Source organism: Phocoena sinus, chromosome 7 (assembly GCF_008692025.1).
Source record: "Phocoena sinus isolate mPhoSin1 chromosome 7, mPhoSin1.pri, whole genome shotgun sequence".
NCBI classification, from domain to species: Eukaryota; Metazoa; Chordata; class Mammalia; order Artiodactyla; family Phocoenidae; genus Phocoena; species Phocoena sinus.
In genome coordinates, this window is record NC_045769.1 from 34,949,583 (window position 1) to 34,966,306 (window position 16,724).

A 16,724-nucleotide genomic window follows, 5' to 3' on the forward strand; every position below is an offset into this window, starting at 1 on the left:
CAGCAACAGCTTCCCTCCCTCCACCCTTGGTCACTGAGCGCCCGACCCAGAACCTGCGCACAAGTCGGAGCCGGAGTCGGCTCCGCCCTCCCCATCTGCGCACCCCGCCCGGAGGCGGAGGCCCGCTTGCAGCGTCATCGTGTTTTCCAGGAGAGTCCTGACGCGGTGACTGTCAGCTCCATTTTGCTGCCGGAGCTCGCAGCAGACAGCTGCGTTTTCTCCGTGGTCGCGTCGCAAGCATTGTCTCCTTAGGCTTGGACTCTTTTCCAGGACGGTAAGACGCGGGAGGAAGCAGGCCAGGTGTCAGGGCCTCTTTTTGTGCCTCAAGAGCGCTTGTGACGCTCCCCTCCAAGGTTGTTGGGCGCCCGCAGTCTCCGGCACGGTGACCCCTCTTTTCCCTACCCTCCCGGCTGCACAAAGGTGGCCCGCTCGTCTTCCATGCTTTGCCAAGCCCGTCGCTGCGAATTTCTGTTTGAACCGCAACGCTCCAGTCACTGGTGGAAGGTAGCGGTAGGGTTTGCCAGGCGGGGGAAGGTTCTCGAACGTTTGCCTTCCCCAAAGGGAGGGGGGAAGGGCCGAGCCCCGGAGCCCACGGGCGCCATGTTGTCTGCGGCGGCGGAGGCCTCGGCCGGGCTGTAAAATGGCGGCGGGGCGGGGACGGCAAGGCAGCCCGCGGGGGGTGGCGTTGACTCGGGTTCTGGAATGTGCCTAAGTCTCGCTCCTCTGAGGAAGTGTTCTTAACAAATGAAAAGAAAGAACACGTTGACCTGGTGTGAGGCGGTGTCACTTAATGTCCAGTTGAGTCTTAAAGGATTCCGGGGAAAATGGCGCGTGCCTTTGCCTTCAGTGGTGTAAACAAAAGTCAGGTTTAGGATCTCGAGGAAAGAAAAATAATATGGCGTATTTGAAGAAGCGCGTGAGAGAAGTCGGGCAGTGGGGCCATTTAGCCGAAGGTACTTTTTGCAGAACCCCCCGCCCAGAACAATTGGAGCTTCTTGATTTCGAGTTGCCTTTAGAGACGAGGTGAGGCCCGGGCAGTTAGTACTGATATGAACGGTAGTTGGTGAAAAGTTTCTGTATAACGTCTTTTTCAAGTTGTTAGGAATTTGTGATTCTGGCAGGAAAGGATTTTTCCCAACGTTCATAAATTGGGATTTCCTCCTCTCCATTTTTCCAACCCTCTTCTAGTAAATCTGAGCGTGACATGAATAATGCAGAATATCTATGAATAAGGTTCAGACTCTAGATTTTGAGGCAGTAGAAAAAAAATCATTGGGTTTATCAGTGATTTCAGGTTGGGTGATAATGATTTTTGAACTTTGATTTAAAAGAACAATAAAACGTCACAACTCGAGTGAATTTGCAACAGTGTTGACATGTGGGGTAATATTTAACTGGGAAAAACTTGTCTTTTATGTAGATGAGACACTCAAAGAGAACTTATTGTCCTGATTGGGATGAAAAAGATTGGGATTATGGAAAATGGAGGAGCAGCAGCGGCAGTCATAAAAGGAGGAGGAGATCACATAGCAGTGCACGGGAGAACAAGCGCTGCAGATACAATTACTCTAAAACATCTGATAGGTAATGAGAATATAGTGTCTCAGTATAAAAATACTTTCGTTACATTGTTACGTATCAGTTGTATCTCAGTAAAACCGGGGGAAGAATACATTTTCGTGATTAAAACTAGAGGCGACTTACGGTAACTGATTACCATTTCTGTTTCCAGTGACAACTTGTAATGGTTGTAAAATTGGGAGGTTTTTTTTTTTTGCTTTTTGGTAAGAAAAGCGTAAAATCTTATTAAGAGTACTGTTTTAAGAGATTTACTGAGAATTTGAGGATATTTGGGATTAACATAGAGCATTGAAAATGCATTTTCACTTTTTGTAGCTATTATCTGGAAAGCAGATCCATAAATGGGAAGGATTATCATAGTCGACGCTACATTGATGAATACAGAAATGACTACAGCCAAGGATGTGAACCTGGACATCGTCATAGAGATCATGAAAGCAGATATCAGAACCATAGTAGCAAGTCCTCTGGTAGAAGTGGAAGAAGTAGTTATAAAAGCAAACACAGAATTCACCACAGCACTTCATATCATCGTTCACATGGGGTATGAGCTCTTTTAAAATATTTTGGAAATTTTATTTCCCTTGTGGAACAGGAAAACTTGAAATTGTGTTTGATCATTTGAGGAAGTTCTGTTTTAAGATAAAGTCGTCTCGATTTTAACTTGCAGGAGTCTTTGTGCATTGGATAGGAAATTCTTCAAATATCATATCTGTATAGTTAATATAGTAATAGATTTTATTAGTAGTTGGCAACTAATTGTCATTCCAGTGACAGGAGGTAATTTAGGTTAGTTTATAGCAGGGATTACAAGATATTCTGAAAGTTTTCTTATAGTACTGCAAGAAATGTGATTTGTTAAATTAAAGTCTTACTACGAATAGAAGTAGAATTTTTATATTTGTACGACTGAGGATTATGCCGTGCATGCCTCTTTGTTCTGGCAAAGCATATTCTCTAATCCTTTTTTCACTAAGGAAACCACTTAAACAGATTTGAATGTTATGGGTTATGGGTTAATTTGGAGATCAAGCTCAGATGACATTTTAAATACCATAGTGTTATTCTTGTATGCCAATTTTTTTTTCTCCCCAAAATTAGGATTTTTAATTTTATTTGCTGTTTTGTTATTTTCTTAGTTTAGCTGGGAAATTATAATTTGGCCACAGTCTACTTTTGAAAAGTAAATATTTTACAATTTTGCAACATTAAATTAGGACACTAGAAACTTAAAATTATGTTTCAGTGAGTGCTACAACTAAGCATTTTTTAAAAAAGAAAAACAATTGTATTATGTTTTGTTGCCTTGCCACTTTGAGTATCTTATCTGAAAATCTGTTCCTTGCCATGTTTTTCTCCTGTTAACATAAACTATGTGCCCTGTGAATTTCTGGGGACTGAATTTGAAATTGCTCCTGCCAACCGTTTGTGGCCTGGCGTGTATCTGAATGCCTGAATATCTCCCCGCTGAATGAATTTCGTATTCTGCCCTGAATTCACTCGGGTATATTGATTGGCTGGATGATCTTGGTGCCGCCCACTTGACGTTTCCAGAAGAGTCACCGAAGGAAAAGAACCAGGAGTGTAGAGGATGATGAGGAGGGTCACCTGATCTGTCAGAGTGGAGACGTACTAAGTGCAAGATGTATAGAATATTTTTCAACACTTATTAACTTTTCAGATAACATAATCTATATATAGATTAAGATTTCAGGGATTTGGAAATCTTTTTTTCTTTCTCTGTTTTTGTTTTGTTTTTTTTCCATTTCTTTTGGTGGGGGGGGTTGTGTTTTTACTTTCTTTAGAAATTTAATGTTTGTTATGCAGAACTTCCAAAACAGTAAATCAAGTTAATGAAATTAGCTTAAGAATGAAATTAGACCTAAAAATAGTTATATATGTTTTTTGGCAGTGTTGACCAATAAAATAATCTAGTGACTAAGGAAATTTGTAGCATCAACTAGAATAATCTGCATTTGATAGCCTTTATTGTAAGTAAAGTGTTTCCACTTCTTGGTATAACTGAGTTTTATTTCTCTCTTTTAGATGAAATTGTAGATACTTTAGGTGAAGGAGCTTTTGGGAAAGTCATGGAGTGCATTGATCATAAAGCGTAAGTCTCCTGGCCTGGGATTGCACTTGGGAAGGTGAACAGTATAGAAAATTTATTCAGCTTTAAGATATAGTCTGACCATGAATTAGACACATCATTATACCCTTTTAGCTTGGATTTTTGACTTGTGTATAGGAAACTCCAATAAAGTTACTAGCCTTTTGTGTTCTTAAGCAGTAGCTATTAATAGTATGTGTAAGTCTCTAATTACAAGCTGAGAATTAGATTTTATTGTTTCAAAGTATTCTTTTGTTGTCCCACTGGGCACAGTTGTGGCCATTGTTGTTTTTTTTTTCTGGATCAGTAGATTTTAGCCTTGGTTTTATATTAGGAGTTTGTGGAGCTTTGCTTACCCCAGACATTGAACCAGTCTTCAGGGTAGTTTACCTAGGAACCTGTATTTTTAGAAAGTAACCTAATTGATAAGGGGTAACACAGCTAGAGCTGAGAACTCTCCTAGATTGGTGTTATAAGTTTAATTATCTATGCCCTTCAAACAACTGATTGAAATTTCTTAACATAGTGTAAGAAATTTTCTTTACTTTGTTTTCTGTTTGATTTTTTTTTTTCCCCTTTGGAATGCAAAGCTTTTCTAAATGAATTATTAGAGGAGGCTTCCTACTATTGGTTGGTAAGATTCTGAGAACTAGAACTCTTCATCCCCACTATATCCCAACTTTTTTGGTAACCTGGACCAAAGGAAGATTGGAGTTATTAGCCAGTGACTGGTATTATAGGAAGAAACTGCTGTATGTACATTTGTTTTACGTCTTAGTTGGAATGTAAATTGAGGTGATAATGTCCCAGTATTGTTAAATTAGAGCTATTGGTATGTAGTTAAAGGACCAAAAAAAAAAATTCAAGTGGTCTGATGAAAAAAATCTGTCATTCAGCATGTGTTACCGACCCTACCGTATGTCCAAAGGTCATTCTAGTTGCTTACACTGAGTTGAAGTTAGAGTGCTTACATATAATTAGACAAAACTGAATGCTAGACCATAAATTCAAAAAAACAAATACAGTGGGTCAGAATAGAAGTAGTACAGTTTGAAGAGTGATGGAAAAATGGAATTGGACATCATCTTTATCATTTTTTTAATGTTAACTTTTCGTTAACAGGGGAGGTAGACATGTAGCAGTAAAAATAGTTAAAAATGTGGATAGATATTGTGAAGCTGCTCGCTCAGAAATACAAGTTCTGGAACACTTAAATACAACAGACCCCAGCAGAACATTGTAAGTATCAAAATAGAACTTAGAAAAATGGCCTCGGGTAGATTTGAATTGTAAGAGGCTGTACTCAGTTTTTTTCTCATATGTTTATAGCCGCTGTGTTGAGATGTTGGAGTGGTTTGAACATCATGGTCATGTCTGCATTGTGTTTGAACTACTAGGACTTAGTACTTATGACTTCATTAAGGAAAATGGTTTTCTGCCCTTTCGACTGGATCATATCAGGAAGATGGCATATCAGATATGCAAGTCTGTGAATTGTAAGTGTTTGGCATATATTCCAGAAACTTGAGTTTATGGAGACTGGTTTTAATGCCAGACCAATTTGAATCTTTGAAAAGAAAAAAGTACGATCCAACATATATGACTTGGAGGCCTGACTTAATTAAGAGTAGGTAGGAGAGGGCTTCCCTGGTGGTGCAGTGGGTAAGAATCTGCCTGCAGGGGACACGGGTTCGAGCCTTGGTCCAGGAGGATCCCACATGCCGCAGAGCAACTAAACCCGTGCGCCACAACTACTGAGCCCACGAGCCGCAACTACTGAAGCCTGCGCGCCTAGAGCCTGCGCTCTTCAATGAGAAGCCACCACAATGAGGAGCCCGCGCACTGCAATGAAGACCCAACACAGCCAAAAATAAATAAATAAATAAATAAATAATATTTTTTTAAAAAGCATTGTTTAAGAGTAGGTAGGAGAAAGATGTGGTTGATTACAAGCGGTTGGTCAGTTTACTGCATTTCATTCAGTAAAGAGAATATTGTCCAGCATATAATAATAAATTGTATAAGACTGATTTAACGTTTCTAATATCTAAAAATGATAATCTAGAACCACTGGGTTAAAATTAAGGAATGGCAAATCTCAGCTTCATAAGAGAAAGATACTTCTAAGCAGTTAGCTGTCAGTGAAGTAACTTTTTAGAGGGGTAATGGGTTTTAGTCCCTGGTGGTTTTGTAGTAGGCTATTGAATGTTGACCACTTATTTGGACGTGAAAAGGCATTCAGAGAGGATTTTTGTTACAGGGCTTTGGGGTTTGGTTAGGGTTTTGGTTTTCAATTTTTAGAATACAGGAACTTTTTCTGTTTCATTCTCAGTTCTGCACAGTAATAAGTTGACTCACACAGACTTAAAGCCTGAAAACATCTTATTTGTACAGTCTGACTACACAGAGGCATATAATCCCAAAATGGTAAGTCTTTGATGTTTTATCTTGATAGTTTTAAGTGAATATTTTACACCTTAATGTAATGCCTCCTTAATCATTTATGATTTTCAGAAACGTGATGAACGTACTTTAATAAATCCAGATGTTAAAGTTGTAGATTTTGGAAGTGCAACATATGATGATGAACATCACAGTACATTGGTATCTACAAGACACTATAGGGCACCTGAAGTTATTTTAGGTAAGAATTTCTTAATTGTGCTTTGAGACCTGTGTATGTTTTTATTGAAGCTAACTAAAATTTATTTACAGTTCTAGGTGTTTGTAGGACTATCTTTTTCCCTTTTAGGGATTAGTATAGTAAAACACATTAAGGGTTTTAAGCTCTTTGTTATTCCAAGTAGTCAGCTCTGGGACTTTGAGAAGTTGCTTAATCTTTCTAGAATGCAGTTTGCACATTTGTAATATGTGATGGGATGTTATTTTTATTTATATTTTGGCTGTGCGGCCAGCGTGCGCCCCCTGCAGTGGTAGATGGAGTCTTAACCACTGGACCGCCAGGGAAATCCCGTGATGGGATTTTAAAACATAATCATACAATGCCTGTTATACTTCATACATGTCATGTCTAGTCTTTGCATGGTGTGGCTTGCTCCCATTTTACAAGTTAGTAAATGGAGGTTTAGGAAAAAAAAATTTCCCCAAATCAGTCCCAAAAGAGTAAGCCAGATTTGGGGCTTGAAACTAGATGTCTCCAGAGCCCTAACTAATTCTTACATGCTGTGCTATCGTATTATGTTTAAGCTTGGATTAAGTGATTCCTTTAGGATCTTTCCAGCTCAAACATCAGATTATATCCTTGTTTTTCAAAATGTTGATAAGAAATATTGAGGAGTTTTTCATTAACAATTTGCTTTACTTTGTAGCCCTAGGATGGTCCCAGCCATGTGATGTCTGGAGTATAGGATGTATTCTTATTGAATATTACCTTGGGTTTACAGTATTTCCAGTAAGTGACAATGATCTGTTTCAATGACTTTGCAAAAGTAAATTGCCTGTTTATATGAATTTAACACAAAGTATACACATTTAGGTAGCGCTTTTTCTCTCTCTCATTATAGACTATTAATTGTAGGTAAAGGTAAAGAAATAAAATCACGTGTAATTCTGATGCTGTTGGGCATTTGTATTTTCTTTATAATTTATCATTTTATTGGAAACATTTCTAAGTATATTACAAATAGTTATCTTTGTTTATTTAGGGAAATTGTTGGTGAACTTCTGTAGGCCTTAATTATTTTTTCTTATAAGCTGTAACTTGCTAAAAGTATGCCTGTTTTAGAGATCACCTTCCTTTGTGACCTGTAACCTATGGACTAAAAATTTAGCAGCTGTGTTAAATAAGAACAAAGCACAATGTGCAAATAGAAGTAGTTAATAACTTTTTGTTACTATTTTAGACACACGATAGTAAGGAACATTTGGCAATGATGGAAAGGATTCTTGGACCTTTGCCAAAACATATGATACAGAAAACCAGGTATGTTTAAGAGTAAGTGCCATCGATCACCTTTGCTAGATGTTTTAAGTTTTCATTGTCGACATTATAAACATGAATGGATATGGACTTACTCTTAGGAAACGTAAATATTTCCATCATGATCGATTAGACTGGGATGAACATAGTTCTGCTGGCAGATATGTTTCAAGGCGCTGTAAACCTCTGAAGGTAAGCCTGGGTCATTGCTTAAGTGATCAAAACCTTGAGTTTTCCCTATTTTTTTGGTGGGGAAATAAAATTATAATAAGTGGTAGTAGAAAAGGCTGTTGATTGTATTTATTTTCCTTTCAGGAATTTATGCTTTCTCAAGATGCTGAACATGAGCTTCTCTTTGACCTCATTCAGAAAATGTTGGAGTATGATCCAGCTAAAAGGATTACTCTTAAAGAAGCCTTAAAGCATCCTTTCTTTTACCCCCTTAAAAAAAGTATATAAATCTGTAATTGTATAGCTCCCTTAAGAGATCATATGGACTGTATCAGTCTAATTTTTAAATTTAAGTTATTTTGTACAGCTTTTGTAAATTTACATTTTTGTATTGCCATGTTTATTTTGTTTGGGTAACTCGATTTAAGTAAATATTAGCTAAGTAAAGTAATGAACATCTTTCAGTAATTACAAAATGATTTATTCAGAATAAATTTTTGTACTTATAAAATTTATATGAATCTGTATAGTTTGTTTTTAGCACCATTTTTGTTCTACCTGTTATTGTAAGAATGGATGTGTATCTCTTCCTGGAGTTTTCCTTAAGTCTTTGGAAGTGTTTAGCTTTGTTTGCATTTTAGGGGTTGCCAGCATTGGGAGTTACGCCTGCCTTCTCTAAACCAAATGCAATGAAACCAGGTTATAGAATACAAAGAACTAGAGATGAGCCAAGAGAATTGTTTGCCCCCTTTATTCCCAAATTTAATATTGCTGCTTTCTTGTCACCCTCAGTGGGATTCCACAAATGGCTTAAGTTAGTGGGGAATTTAGGATTCTATGCAGTTGGCTTTTTTTTTTTTTTTAAGACTTTTTTAGAGTAGTTATAGATTCACAGCAAAATTGAGAGGAAGGTGCAGAGATTTCCAGTATACTTCTTGCTCCACACATGTATAGCCTCCCGCATTATCCACATCCCTCATGTATTTAGGATTATAGGATACAGAGTGTTTTCACTGCTCTAAAAATCTGCTCTATTCATCCTTCTCACCTCCAACCTCTGGCAACCACTGATATTTTTACTGTCCTTAGTTTTGCCTTTCCTAGACTGTCATAGTTGGCGTCGTATAGTATGTAGTCTTTTCAGATTGGCTTTCACTTTTTGAGTAATGTGCATTGAAGGTTCCTCTGTGTTTCCATAGCTTAATAGCTCATTTCTTTTTAGCTTACAATTTATTTTTTTAAATTATTTTTTATTTTGGCTGCACCAGTTCTTAGTTGTGGCATGCAGATGTCTTAGTTGCTGCATGTAGGCTTCTTAGTTGCTGCATGTATGTGGGATACAGTTCCCTGGCCAGGGATGGAACACGGGCCCCCCTGCATTGGGAGCATGGAATCTTACCCACTGGACCACCAGGGAAGTCCCCAGTTTATTTTTTAAATTCTGAAAGACACTGCAAGATCTAAACTTTGGGTAGTGCTCCCCACATGCAAACACCTGGTCAGGAACCCAGTAGAAGAGCCCCCTTTGTAGGAAGCATTGCAACAGAGTTGTGTGGTACGGATATATTTTTACTGCAATTTTTAAAATTATACATGGCATATCCTCGTTAATATTTTAATGTAATGTAAATTACAAACGTACGTAATCAAATTAAAAAAATAAAAAATCTGAATTTAAGTATCCTAAAACCACATAAAATGGAAACTTTCACTTACATGGTAACACTAATAAAGACTTAGCAGCATTACTACCTAATGCTGTTTTATCCTAGTTCTTTCTGAAACATTCCATTTTAGTCTATCTTTGTGCAGTTCACAATTGTCTATCATAAATATCTTTTACAAAAGAACCTGTATGAGCATATATTTTCCAAGGTGGTTTGTACCTATTACAAAATAGATGTGTACCAGAGAGGGCCATCAAGAACTAAAGAATTCTGGTTGCAAATAATAAACATCTGTTCTCTAAGATTATGTGGATTTTTTATCATATTTTTTTTAATTTATTTGGCCGTGTCTGGTCTTCATTGTGGCATACAGGCTCTTTTGTTGCTGCACATGGTCTCTGTTGTGGCACACGGGCTTCTCTCTAGTTGTGTGTGGGCTCAGTAGTGGCACGCAGGCTCTAGTGCACGCATGGGTTTAGTTGCCCCACGGCATGTGGGATCTTAGTTCCCCAAGGACCCAAGTCCCCAGCATTGGAAGGCAGCTTCTTAACTGGACCACCAGGGGAAGTCTCGAGTTTTTAGACAAATAACATTCAAACATTTTCATAGATCATCTCCATTTGTTCAAATATTAACTTTTCATGTTTTCTTTTTCCAGTAGTCAGTCTTCATTATCTGCTTGTAATTCCTTTTTTTTTTAAGTGCTGAGTTAATAGTCCATTGTTTCGATATACCAGTTTATTCACCTATTGAAGGACATGTTTGTTTTTAACTGTTAAGAAAAAGTTGCCATTAACATCTGTGTGCAGGGATTTTTTTGTGGACTTGTTTCCAATTCCTTTGGATTGATACCAAGAAATGCGATTGCTAGATCAAATAGTAAGAGTATTTTTAGTTTTGTGAGAAATTGTGATTTCCCCCCAGTGTAGCTTGTCTTGTTCTCTTGGCATCGTATTTCACAGAGAAGTTGATCTGTAAGAAGTCCGGTTGGTCATTCTTTCGTAGGTTGCGCTTTTGGTGGTAGGTTTCTAAAAAGTCATTGGTACCCAAGATCATCTAGGTTTTCTCCCATGTTATTTTGAAGTTTTATAGGTTTGTGTGTTACATTTAAGTCTTTGATTCATCTTGAGTTAATTTTTGTAAAGGATTTAAGCCTCTAGATTAAATTTTGTGCTTTTCTTTTTATAAATATTTATTTACTTTTGGCTGCGTTGGGTCTTCATTGCTGCTCGTGGGCTTTCTCTAGTTGTGGCGAGCAGGGGCTACTCTTCGTTGCAGTGCAGGGGCTTTTAACTGCGGTGGCTTCTCTTGTTGCGGAGCACGGGCTCTAGGTGCGTGGGCTCAGTTGCTCTGTGATGTGGGATCTTCCCGGACCAGGGCTTGAACCCGTGTCCCCTGCATTGGCAGGCAGATTCTTAACCATTGTCCCACCTCAGGCCGTACATTGTTTACTCTGTCCTGACACTGCATCCTCCAGGTGGTGGCTGGTCATAATTTAAACACACACACACACACACACACACACACACACACACACACACACACACACACACACACACACACACACACACACAAACACTTGTAAGTGGAGGTTGATTAGAATAAGCTATAAAGCCTGCACTGCTATAATTGGTCCTGAGGCCAGTGTTAATATTTATCACCCTCTCGTCTACCACACATTGTAGATTCACACTCTGCTAGTTGAGAATGCTTGCTTCTCATCGATGGGATGCCCAGACTTTCATCCCTTTTGAGGCGACTCAGTCTCTGCTTACCTTGCCTTTGTAAGGCCATGGTTGCTACAGTTGCCCACTTGGAATTATCAAGTCATAGACATACCAAGAGTAAGTCCTTAAAGTTCCAGACATATTCTGCCTTGCCCCTGTAGCAGCAACCCTATCTTTCATAATAATCAGGCCCATTTCCCTGTGATATACTAACACCTTTACTTGGCCTGTGGTCAGCCAGCATAAGAAGGCCCAAATAATCAGGCAGCAGTCAAAGCCTTAGGTTTAGTGGAACTCACTGGGTGTCCCCTTGCAGAAGTTTCCTCCTGTCCTTGGAACAAAACCTCCAGTTCAGGAGTGTTCTCAAGTGGGTTCCTGGCCCCGAGTCATGCATTCTATCCAGTGGGGAAACAACAGCACATGATGGTCATTAGTTCAAAGTATATAACACATCTTGAAGGATAGTGCCCCAATCTCCTAGATTGTTACCCCTAAATTGTCTTAGCTGCACTTTTTTTAATAGATCTTTATTGGAGTATAATTGCTTACAGTACTGTGAAGTTGTACACCAAAGTGAATCAGCCATGTGCATACACATGTCCCCACATCCCCTCCGTCTTGAGCCTCCCTCCCATCCTCCCTATCCCACCCCTCTAGGTCATAGCAAAGCACTGAGATGATCTCCCTGTGCTATGCTGCTGCTTCCCACTAGCTATTTTACATTCGGTAGTGTATATATGTCGATGCTACTCTCACTTTGCCCCAGCTTCCCTCTCCTGCCCCGTGTCCTCAGGTCCATTCTCTATGTCTACATCTTTATTCCTGCCCTGCAACTAGGTTCATCAGTACCATTTTTTTTTTCTTTTTAGGTTCCATATATATGTGTTAGCATACGGTATTTGTTTTTCTCTTTCTGACTTACTTCACTCTGTATGACAGGCTCTAGGTCCATCCACTTCACTACAAATAACTCAATTTCGTTTCTTTTTATGGCTGAGTAATACCCCTTGTATATATGTGCCATATCTTCTTTATCCATTCATCTGTCAATGGACATTTAGTTTGGTTCCATGTCCTGGCTATTGTAAATAGTGCTGCAATGAACATTGTGGTACATGACTCTTTTTGAATTATGGTTTTCTCAGGGTATATGCCCAGTAGTGGGATTGTTGGGTCATATGGTAGTTCTATTTTTAGTTTTTAAAGGAACCTCAATACTGTTTTCTATCATGGTTGTATCAATTTACATTCCCACCAACAGTGCAGGAGGGTTCGCTTTTCACCACACCCTTTCCAGCATTTATTGTTTGTAGATTTTTTGATGATGGCCATTCTGGCCGGCATGAGGTGATACCTCATTGTAGTTTTGATTTGCATTTATCTAATAATTGGTGACGTTGAGCATCTTTTCATGTGCCTCTTGGCCATCTATATGTCTTCCTTGGTGAAATGTCTATTTAGGTCTTCCACCCATTTTTGAACTGGATTGTTTGGCTTTTTGATATTGAGCTCCATGAGCTGTTTGTATATTTTGGAGATTAATCGTTTGTTGTTTCATTTGCAAATATGTTTTTCCATTCTGAGGGTTGTCTTTTTGTCTTGTTTATGGTTTCCTTTGCTGTGCAAAAGCGTTTAATTTTCATTAGGTCCCATTTGTTTGTTTTTATTTCTGTTACTCTAAGAGGTGGGTCAAAAAAGATGTTGCTGTGTTTTATATCAAAGAGTGTTTTTCCTATGTTTTCCTCTAAGAGTTTTATAGTGTCTGGTCTTACATTTAGCTCTTTAATCCATTTGGAGTTTATTTTTGTGTATGGTGTTAGGGAGAGTTTTAATTTCATTCTTTTACATGTAGCTGTCCAGTTTTCCCAGCACCACTTATTGAAGAGGCTTTCTTTTCTCCATTGTATGTTCTTGCCTTCTTTGTCATAAATCAGGTGACCATTAGTGCGTGGGTTTATCTCTGAGCATTCTCTCCTGTACCAGTGATCTATATTTCTGTTTGTTTGTTTGCGGTACACGGGCCTCTCACCGTTGTGGCCTCTCCCGTTGCGGAGCACAGGCTCCGGATGCGCAGGCTCAGCGGCCACGGCTCACGGGCCCAGACGCTCCACGGCATGTGGGATCTCCCCGGACCGGGGCATGAACCCGTGTCCCCTGCATTGGCAGGCGGACTCTCAACCACTGTGCCACCAGGGAAGCCCTGTATACATTTTTAAACTTTACAAATGAGATTGCACCTCTTGCTTTTTTTCCCTCTTAACAAACCCAAGTATTTCTGTAAGATAGGTGTGGCAGAACTTTTCCAAAAATATCTACCACAGTATCTCCCACTTCACATGTTCTTTGGCACTGGTAACTGCTTCAAATAATAGACTATAGCAGAAGTCATGCTAGGTCGTAAAAGCCCATGAAGCTTCCTTCTTGTTTTCCTTGAGCACCTGCTCTCGGCAGCTCGCTCGTCAGGGACTACCTTTTGGAATCCAGCTCAATAGAATGCAAAAAGTTTGCTCCTATGTAGCTGTGCTCTCTCTAGTCTTCTTTGTGCTATTACTGTCATACAAATTACATCATTAGACATCAGGAGTTCATCAACACAGTTTTATCATTATTGGTTTATGGTACTTGTATTATACATCAGGAGAGAAAAAAGAATTAGAAACAAAAAATACATTTACACTATCTTTTATGTTTACCTATGTAGTAACATTTACCAACATTCTTTATGTGAGTTTGAGTTACTATCTAGTGTCCTTTTTCTAAAAAATATCTATCTATCTATCTATCTATCTGTCTGTCTATCTATATGGCTGCGCTGGGTCTTAGTTCCGGCACTCGCGATCTCAGTTGTGGCATGTGGGAATTTTAGTTGCGGATGTGGGATCCAGTTCCCTGACCAGGGATCGAATCTGGGCACCCTGCATTGGGAGCGCAGAGTCTTAGCCGCTGAACCACCGGGGAAGTCCCCACTGTCTTCATTTCAGCCTAAAGGACTGACTCCTTTAGTATTTCATGTAGGGCAGGTCTTCTAGTAACAGATTTTCTCAGTTTTTGTTTTTCTGGGAATGTCTCAAATTTCCCTTCATTTTTGAAGGATAAATTTGCTGGATATAGAATTTTTGGTTGGCATTCTGGTTTTTTTTTTTTTAGCACCTTGAATCTGTGATCTTATTGCCTTCTGGCCTCTGTGGTGTCTCATGCATTCAGATGCAGCCATTCCAAGCCACAGTCCTTGTAGTAATCATTATTGCAATAATCGCCAAATGCAGCAGGCACTTGGTTCCTCAAACACTTGATTTGTAAGTGCTTCATCGATAATTTGATTAACTGGGATGCTATTACATGCCGTAGATTCCTCGACTTCTGTTTCCCACTGACAAAAAGCTCAGCAGGGTATTCAAGTACAAACCAGATCCCAAATAGCCTTCTTTCAGAATTTTCTAGGACCACTCCTGGTACCAATTCTTTCCAGCCAGGAGACAAGAGAAAATCGAATTGTTTTAACAGAGGGATTTAATATAAAGTATTTTAAAGCAAGAACTAGAGAATTGAAAAGGCAAAGAGGGAATACTAATGTATCACAGAGGTAGTAATTACAGGAAGTAGAAATCATCTCTATGGCTGGAGGTAAAAAGGAAAGATGTTTGGATTATTAAAATAACTTAAAAGTTTAGAAGAGAGCCCAAAGAGCTGCGATTTAGTTTGGGGAGGTGCCCTTACCTGGCTGGTACTAGAGCCTTGAACTCAGAGAATGAACTTCACAGAGCTGGGGGCAGACCTTTGTGAGGAAAATGCCAACTGGCTGGTGCTGGTATCTCTGAGAGTGACCATAATAAGACTGATTCTGGTAGTATGGGACTACTGCAAAATGGAACCAAGTGCCACTGCCAGGGTGAGGGCCACTGCTGTGGTGACACTGACAGGAACAGGAAGCAAACAGGAAGGAGCAAGTTCTTCATCATTCCAGTCTCCCTCTAGAACCCCCTATAGGCAGAGCCTAACTGGGAACCAGATGACATATAAGAAAGGTAGTCGGCAGAGTCCCAGCCCCAGCATCACATAGGATGAGAGGGTCCGGAGCTGAGAGATGATAGCTTCATCATCTCTCACACACTACCACTTGATTTCTTTTCCTGAGATGATTGATCTATTTGGATTTTCTCCTCAAGTCTATTAGGTTTATATATATATATTTTAAAAATTTTTGGCTGCATTGGGTCTTCGTTGCTGTGCGTGGGCTTTCTCTAGTTGCAGCAAACGGGGGCTACTCTTCTTTGAGGTGTGCGGGCTTCTCATTGCAGAGCACGGGCTCTAGGTGCATGGGCTTCAGTAGTTGCAGCACGCGGGCTCAGTAGTTGCGGCGCACAGGCTTAGTTGCTCCGCAGCATGTGGAATCTTGCTGGATCAGGGCTTAAACCCGTGTCCCCTGCATTGGCAGGCAGATTCTTAACCACTGTGCCACCAGGGAAGTCCCTCTTTATATTTTAAAATAACCATTCAGGATTACATTCATCTGCATGTGTTAGGGGACCTAAAATAATGATTTAAATAAGATAATTTTATTTCTTTATTATCTGAAAGAAGTCCAGATGTAGGTTGTCCAGGGATGGAATGCTGTTTGTGTCAAGAACTCAGGCTCTTCCTATTTTGTTGCTCTGCAATTCTCCACAAATAGTTCATCTTTACGGTCCAAGGATCCTGTTTGAACTCCAGTCATTGTGCCCATTTCCCAGCTAGCAGGAAGGAGATAGGGAAGGAAAAAAGACATAGCCTCTTCCTCTCAGGCAACGGTCCCCAACCTTTTTGGCACCAGGAGCTGGTTTCGTGGAAGACAACTCTTGCGGGGTTGGGGAGGGTCTGGTTCAGGCGGCAGTGCGAGCAGTGGGGAGTGGTGGGGACCAATGGGGAGCGGCAGATGAAGCATCGCTCGCTCGCCCACCACTCACCTCCTGCTGTGCGACCCAGTCGCTAACAGGCCGTGGACCAGTAGGGGTCCACGGCCCCGGGGGTTGGGGACCCCTGCTCTAAGGGCACTAGAAAGAGCCCATCCCACCCTCTGTAGCTTAATCATATGGCCACACTTGCTTACAAGGGAGGCTGGCAGATGTTTTCTGAGCAGACGTGTCCAGCTAAAAGTTGGGGATTCTAAGAAAAAATCAGGGAATTAATATTGGGGACCATGATCCGTCTGCCACACAGGGGTATAGTGCTAGGGATCTGCCCACTTTATTAACTTTTTTGGTTCTGAATTTTAATACGGTGCTTACTCTCATCTGTGTCTGGTATCAACCAGTCCATAGCCCCTGTCATTTCTCCAGATGGTAACCCATTTTCTGCTGAACTTGTGGAAGGGCAGTGACCAGGTGGCCTAAGGGGAAGGGATAGAGGAGGTGGCTACTCCTCTGTACAGGGCCCAGTAAGCGCATCTGTTTTCAGCTCCAGTCCTTACTCCCATCCTTAGAAAAACTAGTGGTCCCAACATCTGAGACTTTCCTGGGCCCTGAAGTATCAGTCTACTTCTCATGGTTGTT

General features: G+C 40.1%; 1 protein-coding gene across 2 annotated transcripts; it reads left to right on the plus strand.

Annotated features, from left to right (window-relative positions):
- The first annotated feature begins 146 nt into the window (after positions 1–146).
- On the plus strand, positions 147–9,771 carry CLK1 (CDC like kinase 1). 2 transcript variants are annotated; one of them, XM_032636832.1, is made up of 13 exons: positions 147–274; positions 1,421–1,584; positions 1,897–2,125; positions 3,136–3,226; positions 3,628–3,694; positions 4,814–4,930; positions 5,021–5,187; positions 6,024–6,118; positions 6,206–6,335; positions 7,021–7,103; positions 7,555–7,634; positions 7,733–7,823; positions 7,947–9,771. In XM_032636832.1, the coding sequence occupies exons 2-13, from the start codon at positions 1,421–1,423 to the stop codon at positions 8,088–8,090; spliced, it is 1,458 nt and encodes a 485-aa protein (XP_032492723.1). In that variant the 5' UTR covers positions 147–274; the 3' UTR covers positions 8,091–9,771. The 2 variants fall into 2 exon arrangements, with proteins under 2 accessions (XP_032492723.1, XP_032492724.1); XM_032636833.1 differs by lacking the exon at positions 3,136–3,226.
- The last annotated feature ends 6,953 nt before the right edge of the window (positions 9,772–16,724 follow it).